At 44.6% G+C, this 19,083-nt stretch overlaps 2 protein-coding genes across 2 annotated transcripts in view; one reads left to right on the top strand and one right to left on the bottom strand.

Moving 5' to 3' along the window:
* Nucleotides 1–7,441: 7,441 nt before the first annotated feature.
* On the bottom strand, nucleotides 7,442–8,950 carry PIGW (phosphatidylinositol glycan anchor biosynthesis class W). Its single transcript, XM_007947929.1, has one exon. The coding sequence runs from the start codon at nucleotides 8,948–8,950 to the stop codon at nucleotides 7,442–7,444; it is 1,509 nt and encodes a 502-aa protein (XP_007946120.1).
* Nucleotides 8,951–14,344: 5,394 nt separating this feature from the next.
* MYO19 (myosin XIX) overlaps nucleotides 14,345–19,083 on the top strand; it is a 34,020-nt gene continuing 29,281 nt past the window's right edge. The window contains exon 1 of the mRNA XM_007947928.1: nucleotides 14,345–14,356. Within this exon, the coding sequence (XP_007946119.1) occupies nucleotides 14,345–14,356 (12 nt within the window). The remainder of the gene's footprint in view (nucleotides 14,357–19,083) is intronic.

Here is a 19,083-nt window from a genome sequence, read left to right as displayed (position 1 = left end):
CGTCGCCGACGCTGCCGTTGCCACCGTCACCACCTCCTCCCAGCTGCTGCTGCTGCTGCTGCTGCTGTTGCTGCCGCCGCCGCTGCCGCCTCCTCCCAGCTCCTGCCTGCAACAGCCAAACCCCGCAAGCGTTAAGCACCAGCCGCCGCGCAGCACATTCACCACAGGCAGGAGGGTGCAGAGCAAGAGGGGACGGGAGAGCCGGGCGGCGTTTCCCATCACCCGATTCCACACGCGCTCAGCCAATCAGCGCCGAGCAGCGCCGGGACCCGCCCCCTCGCGCCGCTCTCCCTCCCCACCCCCCTCGCCGGCCTCCAGTCTGGGTCCAAAGGAGAGGCGGAAGGGACCCCTACCGGCCTGGGGCTAGCCTAACCCGTCACGGGAGTCCCGGCCCCAAGACCCCACCCTGGCTTCAGCGCCACAGCCCACTCCCTGCTTCCTGCCGCTGGGGCGCCCTCAGCCCACAGCTGACCCCCTGTTCCCCATTCTTGGAGCGCCCCGCCCAGTCAGTCCCCAGGGCTACAGTTGCCCAGTGCGACCCCGCCCCTGGGAGGGGTCGACCCCGCCTCAGCTCTGCAGAGGCCTAAGGGGGCCTCCGACTCTTTCCTCACCCTTCTTGGAGGAGGCCTCTCGGGTCTGACCTTCACCGTTTCTCGGTCTCCTCCCTGACCCCCACCTCTGCTCCCCGTTACCGGCTGACGAAGCCCGCGTCAAGGCCGGCCTGGGAGGGAGCGCGGCTCCGAATGCTGTTTCCTCTCCAGGTTCAGTCAGCCGCTCGCGCCACGGGGAGTGGGGGAGGGAGGGCGCTGGACGTGGGGAGGGTGGGGCAGGGAGGAGCCGAGAACGCGGGACGGAGCCCCGCCTCCTCTCGCGAGACTGTTGATTGCTGCGCCCAGGTTGCAGCTTTTGAAGCACGGGCAGAGCGGGAACTCGGATTGGCACCTTTTCCCTGGCCTAGCGATGTAAAACAGAAGTAAGGCTGCTCGGAGGAGAGCAGACCTCAACCTCAGTCTTCTGCCCCGCGGGCTGGAAACTGCTCTCTCTGGAGGGCCGGTGGGCGGAAGGAGCCGAGCCGAACCGACTCAGGCCCGACCCAGGGTTCAGGCCGAGTGAGAACTTGGGTAAGAAGTGAGAATCTCAAGCCTTCGTGATCGTTGAGAACGGAGGGCGAGAGTTAGGAGAAAGGCAGACGAGCATCTGGCGCGAAAGAAACAAACTCTGAGCTCGGTTTCCAGGTACCTCACACCTCTTAATCTGCCTTCCACTGCGGGGAGATTGGAGGCGAAGGCCGTCTCCTTGGCCCTATCACCCTCATTCACCCGGAGCCAGCCGCTAACTGCTTCCCAATGGAACTGCGTAGAAGTCCCACTGATGGGAAAGTATTTTAAGAGCTGACAGTTATTTTTTGTTTTACACTAGAAGCAAATAGAAAACCTACTATCCTTTTTATGGAAGTGGCTGTGTATGTGCCCTGGCCAGAGGAACTTCTTGGGCCTGGTTAATAATGATTTAGGAACTCGGACTGAGGACAATTACCTTCGTCAGAGTGCTGGTACCGGCCAAAGGACTTACCCTCTGGCCACCTCCTGAGAAACAGCTGCTGTGTCGCCACCGTTTACTAAGTTCCTACCTTGAAGTCTTTGAAGGCCTGTTGTAAAGCCTAAATAGTTGGGAAATCTTTTGCCTATGAAAGTTTTCAAGATCTTAAGGGTAAATCCAATTACTGCTCTACAACTAACTAATCCTAAAGACATATCTGTCTTTCCAGGAAGAATAGGTGAGCGCTTTGATACTGACTTTTGAAATGTGTTTTGGTCATCATGTGAAGTCTTAGACATTCACAACAACAACAAAACCCACAGTGCATCCTTAGCCATGTTGACTTATGACATTGTGTGGTCACTTTTAGTGTACGTGACATAATAAACTGGAAGATCCATTGTTCAATCCCAATGGTATGATTATTCAGTATGTCCTTTATGTATTTATGCCTTCAAGTTGATTCTGATTCATAGCGACTCCATGTGACGGAGTAGAACTGTCCCATAGTTTTCTTGGCTGCAGTCTTTACAGAAGCAGATCACTAGATCTCTCTTCGAGGAGCCTCTGGGTGGGTTTGAACTGCCAACCTTCAGGTTACCAGCCAAGCGTTTAACTGTTGTGCCACCAGGGCTCATTTCACATATAGGCATTCAGTAAATAACTTATGTAAGACTAAAAAGCTGAATAACTTGCTGGATGGGTTGCTTTTCTCAAAGAGATAGCCTGGGTGCTACAAGTAGGGTAAAATCAATGTTCAAAGGAAAATGCTTACAAAATTATTTCATTGCAAAAACAATTTTAGGACAGTTTTATTATGTATCTTCCAGGTTTTAAAGCACACATTTTTATTTGCAGTATTGGTCTATCTTCAGTTATTACCATTATGCTACAGCAAATATGAAGTATTTATGCAGTTTAAAATGACAAGTTCTGCCTATAGAGAGCTTATCTCTAATTAACAAAATAAATGATTACTACTTAAAAAGCCAGTTGTTGCCTATTTTTAATTTTGATATCAGTACTTTGAAGGGAAAGATGAAAGTATCTGAAAGGCCAGGAAAGATGACAATGAACAGCAAAGGACATTCTGCTAGTATCTAATAATGGACAGTTTGAGTGATGGAGATGTGGTAAATTATCAGCAAAATACCATTCTTTGGTATTTTGGGGGATCTTTTTACCTTCCTAGTGTCTGAGAAGCCAGCCACAAAACTCAGCCATGAATGAAATATTCCTCAAGCTACCTAGATTTAGAAGAAATGAAGAGCAATGTAATTCTTAATATATCTTTTCTTCATAGACTATATGTGAATCCAGGGGAGCAGCGTAGGATGCTTTTGTGTTACCTCTATAGCATACTGGACATAGATGGTTTGTTAAAATAAAACTGATTGTCATCTTCCACACACAAATGTAGATATGCCCAGTTTATAATTGTATAATATAAAAGTCATGGGAATGAGACACTTTCTGAAGTGGATAAGGTCCTAGATCAGATTATATTCTTCCTAACTAATTTAGTCCTCTATGCTTAAAACTGAGAGCTCTGGTAGCATAGTGGCTAAGACACTTGCCTGCTAACCAGACGGCTGGCGGTTCAAACCCACCAGCCACTCCTCAGAAGGAAGGTTGGGCAATCCTACTTCCGTAGTGATACTGCCTCAGAAACCCAAGGAGGGGTCCCTATGAGTCGGGTTTGACTCGACGGCACATAACAACAACAACATGCTTAAAACTTAGTCATTGATTAGAGCACCTTATATTTTGAATACAATAACCACGCTATTTTATATGGTAGTAAAATCTACAGCAAAATATGATTTAAACTATCTCGGTTGTCCAAATGTGTGGATCTGTTAGTTGGGTTTCCTTTTTTCTGAGCTGACAGTGGAAGGTTGTTGATCTATCAAAAACAGATGTACATTTTCCCCATTTAGATTTTTTTAAAAGCAAAAATAATGTTCACAAGTTAATATGTAAGCTCCTTGAGGACAAAGACTTTGTTTTATTTTCTGTTTTATGTCTGGCACTTAATACCTGATACATAGGAGCTTAATAAATCTTTGTTGAATCTCCTATAAATTAGGTCAACTCAAAGAGATGTCTTTACATACTAATTCCTCTTATTTTTATATATGCAATTTCAGTAATGTAGTGCCTAAGGCACTTGACTGCTAACCAGAAGGCTGGCGGTTCAAACCCACCAGCCACTCCTTGGAAGGAAGATGGGGCAATCTACTTCTGTAGTGATAGTGCCTCGGAAACCCAAGGAGGGGTCGCTATGAGTCGGGTCCGTCTCGATGGCACATAACAACATTATTTCAGTAACTTTCTCTTACGTGACTTTTATAGTTGGAGGTGTGTAAAAAGAGAGTATAGTTAATTAAGTTTGATTCAACATCTGTAATTGTTAAAACATAAACTTAGTGAGATACTTAAACCTTAAGAGAGTTGGTGACAAGCAGAAGTCTAGTCAGACAACATACTTATTAAATCATCAGATAACTTACTTTATTATTTAAGTGAGAGAATATGGCTAGAGCCTTTCCGAGTGCTTTCAACATATAGGTTGTGTGGAGTAGAGTATTGGCACTGTGACATCGTTAGCAGGAAAACCAATCAGCTTTCCTAGTCATGTTTAATTCACATATTTTATTCTTATTGGTTAACCTTCAAAAGTCTTCCTTTTTAATTGAAAATAAAATCTAATTGGGCTTTTATTTTTATACCAGTGTAACTATTCAACATACTGATTTCTTTAGGGGGAAAATTTATTTCAATAATTGAGTAGTGCCATGTATAATTGATTGTAGCTAGCAAATATAAAATGCCACATAAATGCTATACTAACCATCAACAATATAACAAATGGAAGTAAACTAATTAGTCTTAAGTCATATTTAACAAATTAGAGAATAAATCTTCAACTAAATTAGAGACAACTAATTAAAACCAACAGCAAACCTACAATTTAATGTAGGAAGCAGTTCTTCCTGTTCTACACTATACAAATTCAGATTGCTACCAAATATCAAATTAACTTGAACATTCTGACCCCTAGCTAATTCCACAGTAATCAGATTTCCACTGGAAACTACATCTAAGGGCAAGTTTTGGTTTATTTTTTGCTTACTTAAAGTAATATGCAATAAACATTTGAATTGGAAAGGATTTTATGGGGGGTTATTAAATCTTAAGGAGCCTTAGTGGCACATTGGTTAAAGCACTGGGCTGTTAAAGCTTGGCCGTTTGAACCCACCAGGCACTCCAAAGGAAAAAGACATAGCAGTCTATTACAGTAAAGTTAACAGCCTTGGAAACACTCTGGGGTCTCCATGAGGCAGAATAGACTCAGTGGCAATGGGATTTTATTTAAATCTTAGACTTTGAGTAAATTTTTAAAAATACTCTTAATAGGATGTTGTTGTAGGTGCTGTCAAGTTGGATCCAACTGCTAGCCAACCCTATGTACAACAAACACTGCCCAGTCCTGTGCCAGCCTTGCAATCCTTGCTATACCTGAGCCCATCGTTGCAGCCACTGTGTCAGTCCATCTCATTGAGGGCCTTACCCTTTTTTGCTGACTCTCCACTTTACCAAGCATGATAGTAACAGGATATTAGACCTTAATATAGCTAAGTTTTTATTAGACTAGGTACTTGATGACTTTCTCATCTTTCCCATTAATATGGTTGATGAGGCATGCCTGATACAGCCCCTGCCTGCTGCCAAGTTATTTTCCATTCTTTTTCTAAGTTCTAGCCTTCTTTCCGTTCCAAAATGTGCTAGGTTCCCTACTAACTCAGGACCATTGCTGAAGGATTCATCCATCTAGAATATCCTCTGCTGTTTGCCGCTTCCCTCTTCATTACTCCCTTTCCTTCCCCACACATACTCTAACTGCTCTCCACACCCATAAACTCTAAGGAACCATCTGTGGAGAAACCTTTGACTCCCCTCTACTAGATCAGTTCTCCATTTACACTCTTGGCAATCTATCCTTTTTTTTCCATGACTTACTACAATTTAAAGTTGACTAGTGTGTCTCCACTAGATTGCAAAGTCTTAAGGTAACAGGAAACTATACTTTGCTCATCAACATATTCCCAACACAGAGTAGGCTAAAATAATTATGTCTAATTAGGTTCTATTCGCTCATAATTAGCATGTACATAAACTATCATTCAATTCAGTCTATTCTTTAGAGCACTTTTCTGATTTCATAATATGTAAGTATTTGATTTAAAACATTTGCTTCCTATGTTGCCATTGAGTTGATTTTGAATACTTAGGCTTTATTAAAGTTGAGCAATAAAGGGTCAACAATTCCACAATTCACACAGAAATATCTTATTGTAAACCTTATTATAAAAGTAATACATACAGTAAATGTCTGTGTAGCGGGAGTGTACCCAAGACCAGGTATAGGGTTGGCAGACAATGGTTCTACAAGTGTATTTGTATGTTATTTAAGAATTCCCAGGTGTACAGTAGGGAGCTCTGGTAGCATAGTGGCTAAGACACTTGCCTGCTAACCAGACGGCTGGCGGTTCAAACCCACCAGCCACTCCTCGGAAGGAAGGTTGGACAATCCTACTTCCGTAGTGATACTGCCTCGGAAACCCAAGGAGGGGTCGCTATGAGTCGGGCCGACTCAACGGCACATAACAACAACAACAACAACAGTAGAGCTAACAAGGGAAAAGTTTGTAGTCACTTCTTGGTCACAGACAGCTACCCAGAGGGAACGAGTAGTTGAACCTGTGGGCTGGAGACCACAGTCACAGGGGACATCATCAAGCTCAATTGGCATAACATACTACACGAAACATCGTTCCACCTCGTACTTTGGCAAGTAGCGACTGGGATCTTAAAAGCTTGCAAGCAGCCATCTAGATGCAATAATGGGGGTCTCCTCATTCAAAGCAAAGAAGAATGAAGAAAACCAAAGATTAATGGAAACAATTAGTCCTAGCGACTGGTATACCATGTGATCTGCAGCCTATAGGACTATGAGACCAGAAGAATTAGATGGTGCCCAGCTACCACTGTCAACCACTAGGAGGGGGATCTATGTAGGAGATCCTGGATAGAGAGGGAGAACAATGTGGAACAAAACTCAAAATCATTTGGAAAAAAAAAAGGGGGGGACCAGGTTTGATAGTCTGCTAGAGCCTGGTGGAACCACTGAGACTATGGCCCCTAGCTGCCCTTCAGGTCTGGAACTGAACCTACACTTGTGGCTTCCAGCCAAACAAAATATAGGCATATGAGTTGAACATTTACCTGAGGTAGATACCCTCCTTGGAGAGAACAATCATGGAAAAAAGAAGGGCTGTTTACGCACAGGGAGACAGCTCAGGGAGCAGGAGTGCATGGAGGGATGGACACAGGGAAGAGGTGACTATCAGGAGTAAGTGAGAGGGAAGCTGTTACATTGGGGTAAATTGTAGTCAATGTCATGAGACAAAGTATATGTGAACTGCTGTATGGAAAGTGAATTTGCTCTGTAAACTTTCACCCAAATCACAGTAAAAAAAAAATAGTAATGTATACAGTAAAAAAATACAGAATGATATAAGATGAAAAATAAAAATCCTCTTCCCCACCCTCCACTCTTTCAGTGTTTCAACTCTATAAACAGTTTATTTGAAATACTGAAATTTAATAAATACTCCTAACAAAATACAGGCTTTGTTTCTTCTCTGTTGGTTTGGTTTATATAGTGTTGAAATACGTTAAAAAAGGTAGTATGACTAATGTTACAGAGGAGAGTTGAAATTCTAATTTTATAAAATAAGGTTAACATTGGATTGCCAAAAGCACATTTTCTTCACATTTAATATTTCTTTCCCATTAAAATACTGCTCAAATACAGATAAATTTTATCCATTAGTGATCACCAAAGTTTTATAGTCTTATCTTGCAAATGTAGCAGAAATACAATTAAACAGTTGGTAAGCATGTAGAGATACAGCACAAATAAGGTCCACAAGGTACTGCTGTGTAATGTATCTACCATCAGGTTGATCAAGCCAGTTGTTACATTTGACAGCAAGAAAAAAAATAACTGGTTTCTGTTAATAGCTGTGATTAAACAAAGATTGGCTCTCTTTTCAGCTTCAGAGACTAGAGATTCAGACTGCTTTTCAGTTGTAGCAGATGACTGGATAAGTTTCCAAGAACATGGTACTAGAGGCCCCTTAAACAGAAATTTGGCAAAACTCAAAATTATATCACTCACTATAAAATTACTAAGAAAAATCAGGCTAGAAGCAACTATCCAAACACAAAATGCTAAATTGGCCATTCTTCGAGATACTGCTTCTGTATTTGCTTGAACTATGTAAAGACACATGAAGAGGCTAATACCTGTCAGTAGAAGACAATATATTACTTTGATCCAGTCTTTGATGTGTGATCTTTTATTAAGCAGGTATGACCCTGTTTGCACACCTGCCATGTATATTGCCAAATACCCCAAAATAGAGATTATTCCTTCTCGGTTGGCATTTAATAAACCAACCCTTGTGCCACTGCCATCAGTCCCATACAGAATTAGCCTCTTTAGTTGGGTAAAGTCAAGTGCTAGCTGGTATAATACAGCAATGCTGATGGCCACAATCCAGGATTTATTTAGGGGAAAAATAATCAAAAGCAGTGACGTTACCAGTTTCACAACTGCCAAGGTAAAAAAAAAGTTCCAGTGAACTCCATATTCAGTTAAATGTTCCTGATACGCTATGTATTTTATAATGACTAGTCGTCCTATTCCCAGGAAGACTAATGGCCAAACAGAGTGCAATGACTTTGTAAGGTGATAAAATCTGGATCCTTCTATGTTGGACTTTCTCTTAACCTCTGGACAAACCATTGCAGTCCCAAAAACAAAGCCACCTACTCCTAAATCCATTATTCCTGTCCCATAGAGTTCTGTTTTGGCAAATCTTCTGGGAAAAAGTGGGAAGTCTACAGCCAAAATGGCAATAGCAGTAAATACATGGTTAGTTACACGGAAACAGGAGATGGCTGGAATGTATTCTGATTCTACACTAGTTTTCAAGAAATTTTCAATGATTTTCTGCACAGGCACTCTGGCATAATAAGTCCTCTTGCAGTATATTTGATAGGCCAATCCTGCCACAAAAGTAATTATAGTGAGCTGCTCAAGGAGGAGAAATGAAGACAAAATGGTTAAAGTGGCCACCAAGGGAACTATCAGGACAACAAAGTCAATGAAGAACTGGGTTCTCCAAGTATATGAAGAACAGAAGTGCTGTAAGAGAACGATCAGCAGCCCTCTGCATAGGACACAAGGTGCAGGCAAGCACAAGACCTGCATAGTTTCCAGGATGGTGGTTCCATTGAGGTTACTGACAAAAGCTTCCTTCATCTGCTTTTGAGACATTTTTTTTTCCTCCTGTGAAAAAAACAGAGCAAAGGAATGGATTTACAGAAAGCAGTGTTCTTGTGGAATTGGCATATATGTAAAAGTGTGATTTTACTCTTATTAATGACTTCAAATCAATGCCAGAACCTAGGACTTGTGACTCTCCTCCTAAGGCTTCTAGGAAGAAGCCTAGCATTGATGTATTAGAACAGAAATGTCATAACTAATAGTTATGAAATTATTCATTAAAAGCTCATTTTAAACACCACCTAAGGGGCTTTAGTTATTCTCAGTATGAAGCAGATGCATAAAGAAAGTGAATTTGAAATACAAACCCTGAGAATGGCATCACAGCCAGATAGGAATTTCTGTTACAGAGCATAGACTATGTCAGAATATTACTGAATGAAAATTGAATACACATAACTAATGACTTTGAAGGAGCTCTGGTAGCATAGTGGTTAAGGCCCTTGACTGCTAACCAGTAAGGCTGGTGGTTCAATCCCCCAGCCACTCCTCAGAAGGAAGATGGGGCAATCTACTTCCATAGTGATACTGCCTTGGAAACCTAAGGAGGGGTCGGAAACCTATGGTTTTGCTATGAGTCGGGTCAGACTCGATGACACACAACAACGACGACTTTGAAGAAGCTCTGGTGGCATAGTGGGTAAGACATTTGGCTGTTAACCCAAAGGTCAGGGTTTCCAACCCACCAGCTGCTCTGCAGGAGGAAATGGGGCAATCTACTTAGGTAAAGACAGCCTCCAAAACCCTATGGAGGTTGCCATGAGTTAAAATCAACTTGATGGCAGTGAGTTTAGTTTTGGTTTTTTTAACTAAGACTTAAAGCCGAATTCACGTGTGTGTAGCTAGCTAGTTCTAAGTACACTTGAGTGTTTCTGTTCAGAACCTCTCTGAGCCTACTGCCTCTGGCACAACAGGCCAGTCCTGCAGTAAACTGAGCCCCTTACCTCCTAGCCACACCTTTTACAGATAGCCCTGTTTTCAGGTCATGGTGTAGGTAGGTTGGTTGGAATCTACTCCCCTACAGATACCACCTCGGAAACCAAAGAAGGGGTCACTATGAGTGGGAATTGACTCGATGGCAGTGAAACTCACTTGGTTCTTGGTTTTGGTGTAGGTGGTAAAAAAAAAAAAAAAATCACTGCAGTGGAGTCCTTTCTGACTCATACCACCCCTCCTTGGGTTTCCGAGGAGGTATCTCTCCAAAAGTAGATTGCCCATTCTTCCTTCCAAGGAGTGGCTAGTGGGTTTGAACCGCCAGCCTTTTGGTTAGCAGTCATGCCTTTGGCACTATGCCACCAGAGCTCTTGGTGTAGGTAAGTAGATGCTAAACATTGGGGTTGTGGGTGTAAAATAGTGTTGTTTTTTTTTTAAGAGAGATAAAACAACTTTCTGCTGCACATAAATACCTGAGAAGTGGTGCATTTTTTTTTTTTTTTGGTCAAACAATCACAATGAATGAACTCATTATAGGCGATCTGGGCCCAGCAGCAATTAAAAACCCACTGCCATCAAGTTGATTCTGACTCAGAGAGACCCCCACTGGGTTTCCAAGGCGGTAAATCTTTACGGAAGTAGATTGTCTCATCTTCCTTCCGCCAGGCAGCTAGTGGGTTTGAACTGCCAATCTTCTAGCTGGCAGTCAAATGTCTTAGGCACCGCGCAACAGAGCCCTGTAGCCTCACAACTGCCCCTCAGACTCTATGGCAAGGCCCTGTCAGGCTGTTGAGGTTTGAGGGCAAGGCGCAAAATTTGGCCACGGCTCCCTCTACGGACAGACCCAGCAACAATACCTCACTATAAAAACCCATACAAATCGGCTGGTCTGAAATAGTGTTTTTTCCCGACATATTTCCGCCCAACTACGCCCAGCCGGTACTGCTCACACGCTCCTGGTGGTCCCGTCTGCCCCCGGGCAGAAGCTCCTCTACGCGGGCCGAGCGACCCAGGTCCAATCTTACCCGCCGCATAACGCGGGAGCAGACCGCTTCCGCCTTCGAAGAGGAGGTGCTTCCGGGCGGCGCGGGGCAGCCTGCTCTTCCGGGCCGCCAGAGTCTGCACACGCCCCCTGCCCGCCAGCCGGGTTTTGCAGGATCTGCTGGGTCTACGTACTTGTCCTCTAATTTGGGCTCACCCAGGGCAGATCATCTTGGGTTGTGGCCATGGGTTGGTCTGTCAGAGGAGTGCCCGGGAACGGAAAAGCCGTGTCACCTCACAACTGCCCCTTAGACCCCTATGGCGATGCCCTGTAAGGGTGTTGGTGTCTGAGTGCCCGGCACAAGATTCCGCCACAGCTTCCTCTACGGAAAGACCCCAATCCCTGGCCAGGAGACCCAGGAAATATGGGCGGACATGTGTCAGGAAAAAGCACTTTTTCAGACCAGCCGATTCGTATGGGATTTTATAGTGAGGTATTGTTGCTGGGTCTTTCGGTAAAGGAAGCCGTGGCCGAATCTTGCGCGTTGCCCTCAGACCCCAACAGCCTGATAGGGCCTCGCCATAGGGTCTGAGGGCAGTTGTGAGGCAACACGGCTCTGGTGCACATTGCACTGACCCAGAGGGATGCTTCCGGTCCCTCTGCCCCGGGAACGCGGGAGACCCCAGCTTCATTTTACCCCAGGGTCTCAACATTTTGTCCCAAATCGAGCTCCTAGGCCTGGAGTTCGGGAGCTCTGGTAGAGGGTGCCTAAGGCATTTGACTGCTAACCAGAAGGCTGGTGGTTCAAACCCACTAGCCCCTCTTTGGAAAGAAGGTTGGGCAACCTACTTCTATAGAGATAAAAAGAAAAAACAAAAAACTCACTGCGGTTGAGTCGGATTCGACTCATAACAACTGCCTCGGAAACCCAAGGAGGGGTCGCTATGCGACGGATTTCACTCGAAGGCAGTGAGTTTGGTTGGTTTTGGCAGGCCTGGGTGGGCCACGTGCGCCAGGGGCGGCGGGGGCGGCCCGCCCCGGGGGAGGAGCACCGCCCCTGGGGAGGAGCCGGCTGGCTCCAGGCAGCTCGGCCCCTGCTTCAGCCAGCGGCGTGCTCTCGGCGGGTCCCGGCTTTTACTCCACCCGCTCCCTCCCCTCGGGCTTTTCCCGCCGCCTCTCCGGGACCTCCGGCAGTTGTAGGCGGGCCGGGCGGGGGCCGCTCGCTCGTCAGCTCGGGCTGTGGGACCGGTGAGTGCCAACCTTAGCCCAGATCCGCAGCTTGTCGCGACCCCAGCGGGACAGAGGGAGGCCAGTGTGCCCAGAGAGCTGAGGAAGAAGGGGACGCCTCCCCGTTCTCTTTCCCAAGAGCCCTTCCCATTTTCCTTTTGACCCTCTCCTGTCCAGGGAGGAGTTGGCCCAACTTGGAGCCCCTGCCTAAACTCAGGACCTTTCCACCTTGCTGACAGGAACTGGTCCAGGGTGGGGCGAGGGTCGCCTGTGGCAGGGTGGTCCGGGCTCCTTTTCTTTTCTCGGACTCCCCAAGGAACCGGCAAGGGGCGGCTGGCCCCGGGAGGCGTCAGAGCAGTTGTGTCCTTGGCTGGGGTCACGTCCACCTTCCTGGGAAGGACATACTCACCCCGTGTCAGGTGCTTCCGGGCGGCATCCCATCCCTGGGCCCGGCGGGCACCTTGCCTGGACGGGGAGTCCCAGGTTCCCGCCAGGAACCCGGAGGCGGAGCCCGCTGGGTCCCCCGACCTCTCCCAGGCTTCACGTCGCGTCTGCCCTCCCACTGCTGAGAAAACAGGTACAGGCTAGGGAGGAGGAGGTGGTGATCAGGTTGCCGCTTGCCTTGACTCGTTATTTCATCTACTCATTACTGTCTCTCTCCTTGCCCACAGTGGTCACACCCTTTCCAGAAATTCTTGGCTGGTTACGCAGTGGTTAAAGCGCTGCGCTGCCAACCAAAAAGTCAGCGGTTGGAACCTACTGGCTGCTCCGCGGGAGAAAGATGTGGCAATCGGCTTCTGTAAAGATTACAGCCTAGGAAACCCTACGGGGCAGTTTTACTCAGACCTCTAGAGTTGCTATGAGTCGGAATCACCTCCATAGCCATAGGTTTTTAACTGCGAAGTTTCGGAGAGACCAAGAGCCAGGAGAACTAGAGGAAACTGCTCTAAACTGCCTTCACTCGGACCGGAGCTGAGACTGCATCATAGCAACTAACATTTTCAAAGTGTTTTTACAGGTACTATCCTATTTAATCCTTAACTCAGCACTGTGAGGTCTAGATAATACATTCTGCAGATGAGGAACAGAATAGGGTTTAGAGAGTTCTGATGATCTATCTGTGTGCTAGGGGGGTTGTGGGTTTGTGGGCACAACATCTGTTGTGCTCTCTCTCTCAATCTCTATCTTAAAAGGAGCTCCTTTGTTCTCCTGGAGCCCTCTGAATGGCTGTCCCTCAGTCTGGCACGTTCACTGTCCAGGGTAAATGGGTCCAGCACAGTCCTGATGCCTTTCTCAGCCTGCATTGTCTTTTTGCTAATGTCCATAGAAGTCCTCATCTCTGCATTCAGAACCCCAAGAAAATTTCTGCCAGGATAAACATTTTTTGTCCTCATCCTTCCTTGCCCAGAAGACTCCAAATCTGAGGTTCACTTATGGTTCATTGGAGATTGAGCCAGACCTAGGCTCATAACACCCCCTCTCTCAGACACATTCTCTCCTCACCTCCTTGAAGTTGATTGGATTGTCCCACCTAATCAGCCTCCCTAATGGATGATCAATTCTTATTAACAGTACCCTTTGAGTGAATATATAGTTTTTATATAACTGTACTTTGTGCAATACTTTTAAAACATGACCTCGTTGACCTTCAGAAGCACTCCTTGTGAAGTAGATTTTACTGTCCCTGTTTTCAAAGTGAGGGACCAAGGTGAATCAGAGAGGTGATGAGGTTTATCCAGTGTTACACACCCAACAAGTAGCAAAGCTGTGATTTCCCTTTCCCTTTCTGTCTAACAGGGATAGGGCAGGAGGCTTCTCTGTTTCCTGTGTGCCTTCTGTATCCTTACTGGCACACGACCCAAAAGACTTGTAACCCCACCCCAACCCCTGTAGTAAAATTGGCCCTGAAGCTGCAAGAAGGAGCTAGGAGAGCCTTTGGAGGCTCTTGTAAAAGTTTCTCTTATTTCCTAATTGGTAGGGGTTAGGGCTGACTCTCTTTTCCCTGGCCAACTCTGGTTTCCAGGTCAGTTTCTCCAGCTTGGTGGGAGGAGCAGAAGTGAGTCAACTTGGAGAAGCCCTCATCTACATGTGGCCCTTGTCTCCTCTCTCATGCTACAGGCTCTAGGGTGATTTGTCTCCAATTCCTCCAGAACCAAGCCCTTGGCTGGATCCATGCCCCAGCCAGTGCTCCACGACTCCTCGTGCTTGGAATCCAGAACCCTGGCTGACCACAGTGAAGCAGGATGCTTCAGCAGGTAAAACCTCAATCTTAGGTAACCTAGATCCTCAAGCACCTGAGGCACCTTCTCAGCTTTTGCTTGCCTAAATGAAGGCTCCACTGCCCTTATCTGAATACCTGAGGGAGGAAGAGAAAGACCCCTTAAATGTCTCTTCTTTTCTCCATTGCCTTTTACCGTTCATAGCCAAAAAAACTCTTCATCATATCTAATTTGAATCTCTCCTGTTGTGGTTTTTAATTCTTTTCCTTGAAGTGGATAAGGTGGGATGGGTTAAGGAATCCATAGGCTACTTTGGTACAAAACTGAACTGGAGAGGGACCCTGAGAGATGTCCCTGCCAGGCTGAATTGTTGAGCACAATTGGAAGCCTGGGGCTTCCAAGAGAATGTGTCCCTTGAAGCTGAGCCTTAAGGAATAAGAAGGAGTTAGCCAGGTTGAAAAAGGAAAATAAACAGGTTAGGCAAAGAGATCAGCCTATATAGAACTGTGGGAGAAGATGACCTACGTGGAAATCTAGAAGGATTTTGATGAATAGATCATGGAGAGCATTACTATTGAGACATAAAACCTGCCGTCACTCCAGGCCTTTCTGGAAAGGCTGTCATCATGCCAGGCTGCTGGATTCCAAATCACCTTTGATTGTGGAGCTCCATTTCATACCCATCTTCTCCCTCATATGCAGCTCCTTGCCTAGGAAGAATGCCTATAGATATTTGCTGAATTTTTTTTTTTTTTTTTTAATCTTGCCAGGCACTGAGCTGAGATGTTTAAGATGGTCCCTGCCCTCAAGGTGGTGTAGTAGAGTACACCCGTGTAATCTAGCCTCAGGGCCTATCTGTCTTTAGGAGGAGGGATGAAAATCAAGATCACCACAAAACTGATTCTTTGCAGCAGAGGTCAGATATACCTCCATTCTCCAACTTATCAACATTTCTGATACCAGCCATCCTCCCTACAGCACTCTACTTCTCTGTTGGGTTTGATAATTCGTTGCAATGACCACATAATTCACAGACCATACTCACAATTACGTGGTTTATTAGGGAAGTGGCAGGCTACAACTCAGTATCAGGATCAACTTGGAAGTAACAGGATATAACTCAGGAGACAGGATATAATTCTTCAGTCAGGATAGCTTCCAACCAAGACAACTCTCAGATTCTTCTCAGCTGTGTCTACAGGCAAAGGCTTCTTTTAGCCATGCCAGCCAACAGGCCCTTCTTTGGCCTCTACTCTGCTTGAACAAGGTTACAATTCTTTAGCTCCACCAACAAGTGCCCAGAGCCACCCCACTCCACCAGCAAACCTCTTGCCTGAAAGCACTTAGCTCTCTGGCTCTGTGGGCTGGGAAGCCCACTGCAGCTGCCTTGCACTGGTCTCCTGGTTCCCACCACTCACTGCTGCCACTGTTTCCCTGCCACTGGGCTCTGCTGTGGTTACCACCATTTCTCACTGTCTTCGTTGTTATAGCTCTCTCTTTTTCCTGGATCTAAGGTTCTATGTACAGGGACCCCAGGTCTAAAGGGCAGGCTCACTCCAGGCTCTTGATGATAGTGAGTTCCTCTTTAACCTCTGTGGGATTGGCCTTTATATTCAATTTCAAAGCATGGCCCTCTCAGCCAGATCACAAATTAACCAATCCCCTCAGTAGACCATAATCAATCAATTTGCATGGTAATTGGCCAGTTCCCACAACATCACTTAATCTTTCTGTTTTATATACCCTATTTGCATGCTAAACTAACCAATCCCTTGCAAGATAATGGCCTAGCTGATCATTTTGGCAGCCTTATAAACCCAAAGCCAGAAAGACCATGTATAAGAGAATCCATCGCACTGCAACCCATTATTGGCACCCCAAGCAGGTAAGTGTCTGAGATTCACCAGGATAACAGTATTGGCCCAGCCAGCCAAGGGAGCCAAGGTAGCCAAGGTAGCCAGTGCTGCCTGACCTTCTTCCAGCCACTTGGTTCATAAAAAGCTTGAGAGCTGGAAAGAAACAGGCAGGACAGTTGTCTGCTTTGGGCTTTTTTATTATTTAATTTTATTTGTTCTTATCAAAAAAGCAATGATATTCACCATAATCATAGCAGGAGCTATTCTGTGTTGAACCATTGCCATTTGGTAGGGCCCTAAGATAAGAGTTTTACACATACAATTTTAATTTACTCTGCACAATAACCATATGAAGATGATACAGTACTATATATATGATATTATTATATTCCCATTTTGGAAATAAGACTCAGAGAGGTTAAGTGACTTATTCAAAGTCACATTCACTCTTAAGAAATTTGGAAAATGTAGACAAATAGAATATTAAAATTATTCATAATTGCATCACCCAGAGATAACCAATATTTTAGAGAATATCTCAGAATTTTTTTTTCCTGAATAAGCATTTTAAAAGCATTGAAAGATATCAGACTTTTTTGTAACTTACTTTATTCCATTGTATGAATATTTTGTATTACCACTGTATGAATAATAGATACTTTAAGCAACTCACTATTTGGACATCTTGGTGGTTTTCTATTTTTTATAATTAATAATAGCTCTTAAGACCTTTATTTAGGATCATTTTCTAGTAGAATGGCAAGCTCATGGAGAATGTATAGTTTTAAGGCCTTTGATATATACTGTCTATTTAGAAGAACCACTTTTCTTTGTTGTTGATTTTGTTCCTGTTGTTGGTTTGTGACTTTGGACAGACCCGTGTGTTACAGAGTAGAACTGTGTCACAGGGTTTTCCTGGTTGTGATCTTTACAGAAGCATATTAGCAGGCCTGTTTCCTCTGCAGTGCTGCTGAGTGGGTTCAAACTGTGCCAACCTCTTGGTTACCGGCTGAGCTACTTTTAAAACAATAATAATAGCGAACATTTTTGAGCTTACATCAGGGACCCTTTTCAAATACTTTATGTATTTATGAGGTAGTGCCTATGAGGTATAGGACCTCTGGTAGCATAGTGCCTAAGGCACTTGACTGCTAACCAGAAGGCTGGCGGTTCAAACCCATGGAAGGAAGGAAGGAAGGAACCATTGCTATTTGGTAGGAAGATGGGGCAATCTACTTCCGTAGTGATACTGCCTCGGAAACCCAAGGAGGGGTCGCTATGAGTCAGGTCTGACTGGACGGCACATAACAACATCAACAACACCCTATGAGGTACAGGGAGTCCTAGTGGTGCAGTGGTTAAGTGCTTGGCTGCTAACCAAAGGTTGGCAGTTATAACCTACCAGTCGCTCCATGGGAGAAAGATGTGACAGTCTGCGTCTGTAAAAATGGACAGCATTGGAAACCCTATGCGGCAGTTTTACTCTGTCCTATAGGGTCACTGTTGTAATTATAAGCTGTAATTGACTCAACAGCAACGGGTTTGGCTTATGTTTTTTGGAACTATAAGGTAGGTATTATCACCAATTCCATTTCACAGATGAGAAAAACTGAGGCACAAAGAGGTTAAGAAACTTACATGAAGTTATGCAGCTAATAAGTGGTAGAAACAGGATTCAAACCCAGGCAAAAAAATCTAACTTTGAGTTCAGGCTTTTAACCACCATGCTAGATTGCTTTTCTTATTAAATCAGAGTTTATAGCTTGTGGCAGGTTTCATTCTGTGAGTGAGGTTGGTTGGTTTGTTTGTTTGTTTGTTTTTTCGTGGAGGAGAGGAGTTTGTATGAATCTAGCCGTGCTCTAACCTCAGCACTTATCCTGGAAACCAACAGCTTGCCTTGTGTGTTAATGGTGGCCCAAATTCAGAAACAGACAACATCTTTGGAAAGAAACTCATTACTGACCACTTGGCTTGTCGCTCTGAGGAGTTTGAACTTTCATAGCTCACGAATCTCAGATGTCAGTAGAGACTCTGAAACATGCTTATGAATGGAGAGTAGCTAATGTGAATGGAAGAATAAGTAAATAAATAAAACAAATTTACAACAACTTAAAAGATAGGAAGTTTAAGGGGAAGTGAGTTTTTGTTAATGGGGAAGAACAACTCAGAGAAGAAGGGTGAGAATGGTTGTACAATAAATTATGGAGAAAAAATAAATACAGTGAATGGAAGAAATATGAAGTAAAACAATTGAACAGAAGATTTCAAAGGGCAGCTGGAGAAGACAAAGTTAAGTGTTACAGTGAAATGTGCATTTCTAATGTGGAGTTAGAAAATCAATTGGGAAGAATATACTCTAAATTTCTCAAACTGAAAGGACTGAAGAAAAAATTCAAGCCTCAAGCTGTAGTATTGAAGGATTCTATGGGCAAAATATTGAACAACACAGGAAGCATCAAAAGAAGATGGAAGGAATTCATGGAGTTGCTCCAAAAGAATTTGTTGACATTCAACCATTTCAGGAGGTATATGATCAAGAACCAACGGTACTGAAGGAAAAAGTCCAAGCTGTACTAAAGGAATTGGTGAAAAACAAGGCTCCAAGAATTGATACAATACCTATTGAGGTGTTTCAACAAACATGCAGTGCTGGAGGCACTAATTGTTTCTGCCAAGAAATTTGGAAGACAGCTACCTGGCCAACCAGCTAGAAGAGATTCATATTTGTACCCATTCCACATAAGTAAAATTTTGTTGAAGATAATTCAGAAACAATTGTAGCGGTATATTAACAGGGAACTGCCAGAAATTCAAGCCAGATTCAGAAGAGAATGTAGAGTGAGGGATATCATTGCTGATGTCAGATGGATCTTGGCTAAAAGCAAAAAATATCAGAAAGATGTTTAC

The sequence above is a fragment of the Orycteropus afer genome, unplaced genomic scaffold, assembly GCF_000298275.1.
Source record: "Orycteropus afer afer isolate SDZICR_OR568_19922 unplaced genomic scaffold, OryAfe1.0 scaffold00196, whole genome shotgun sequence".
In the NCBI taxonomy this organism is placed as follows: Eukaryota; Metazoa; Chordata; class Mammalia; order Tubulidentata; family Orycteropodidae; genus Orycteropus; species Orycteropus afer.
This window is presented reverse-complemented; position numbering and strand designations above follow the sequence as displayed.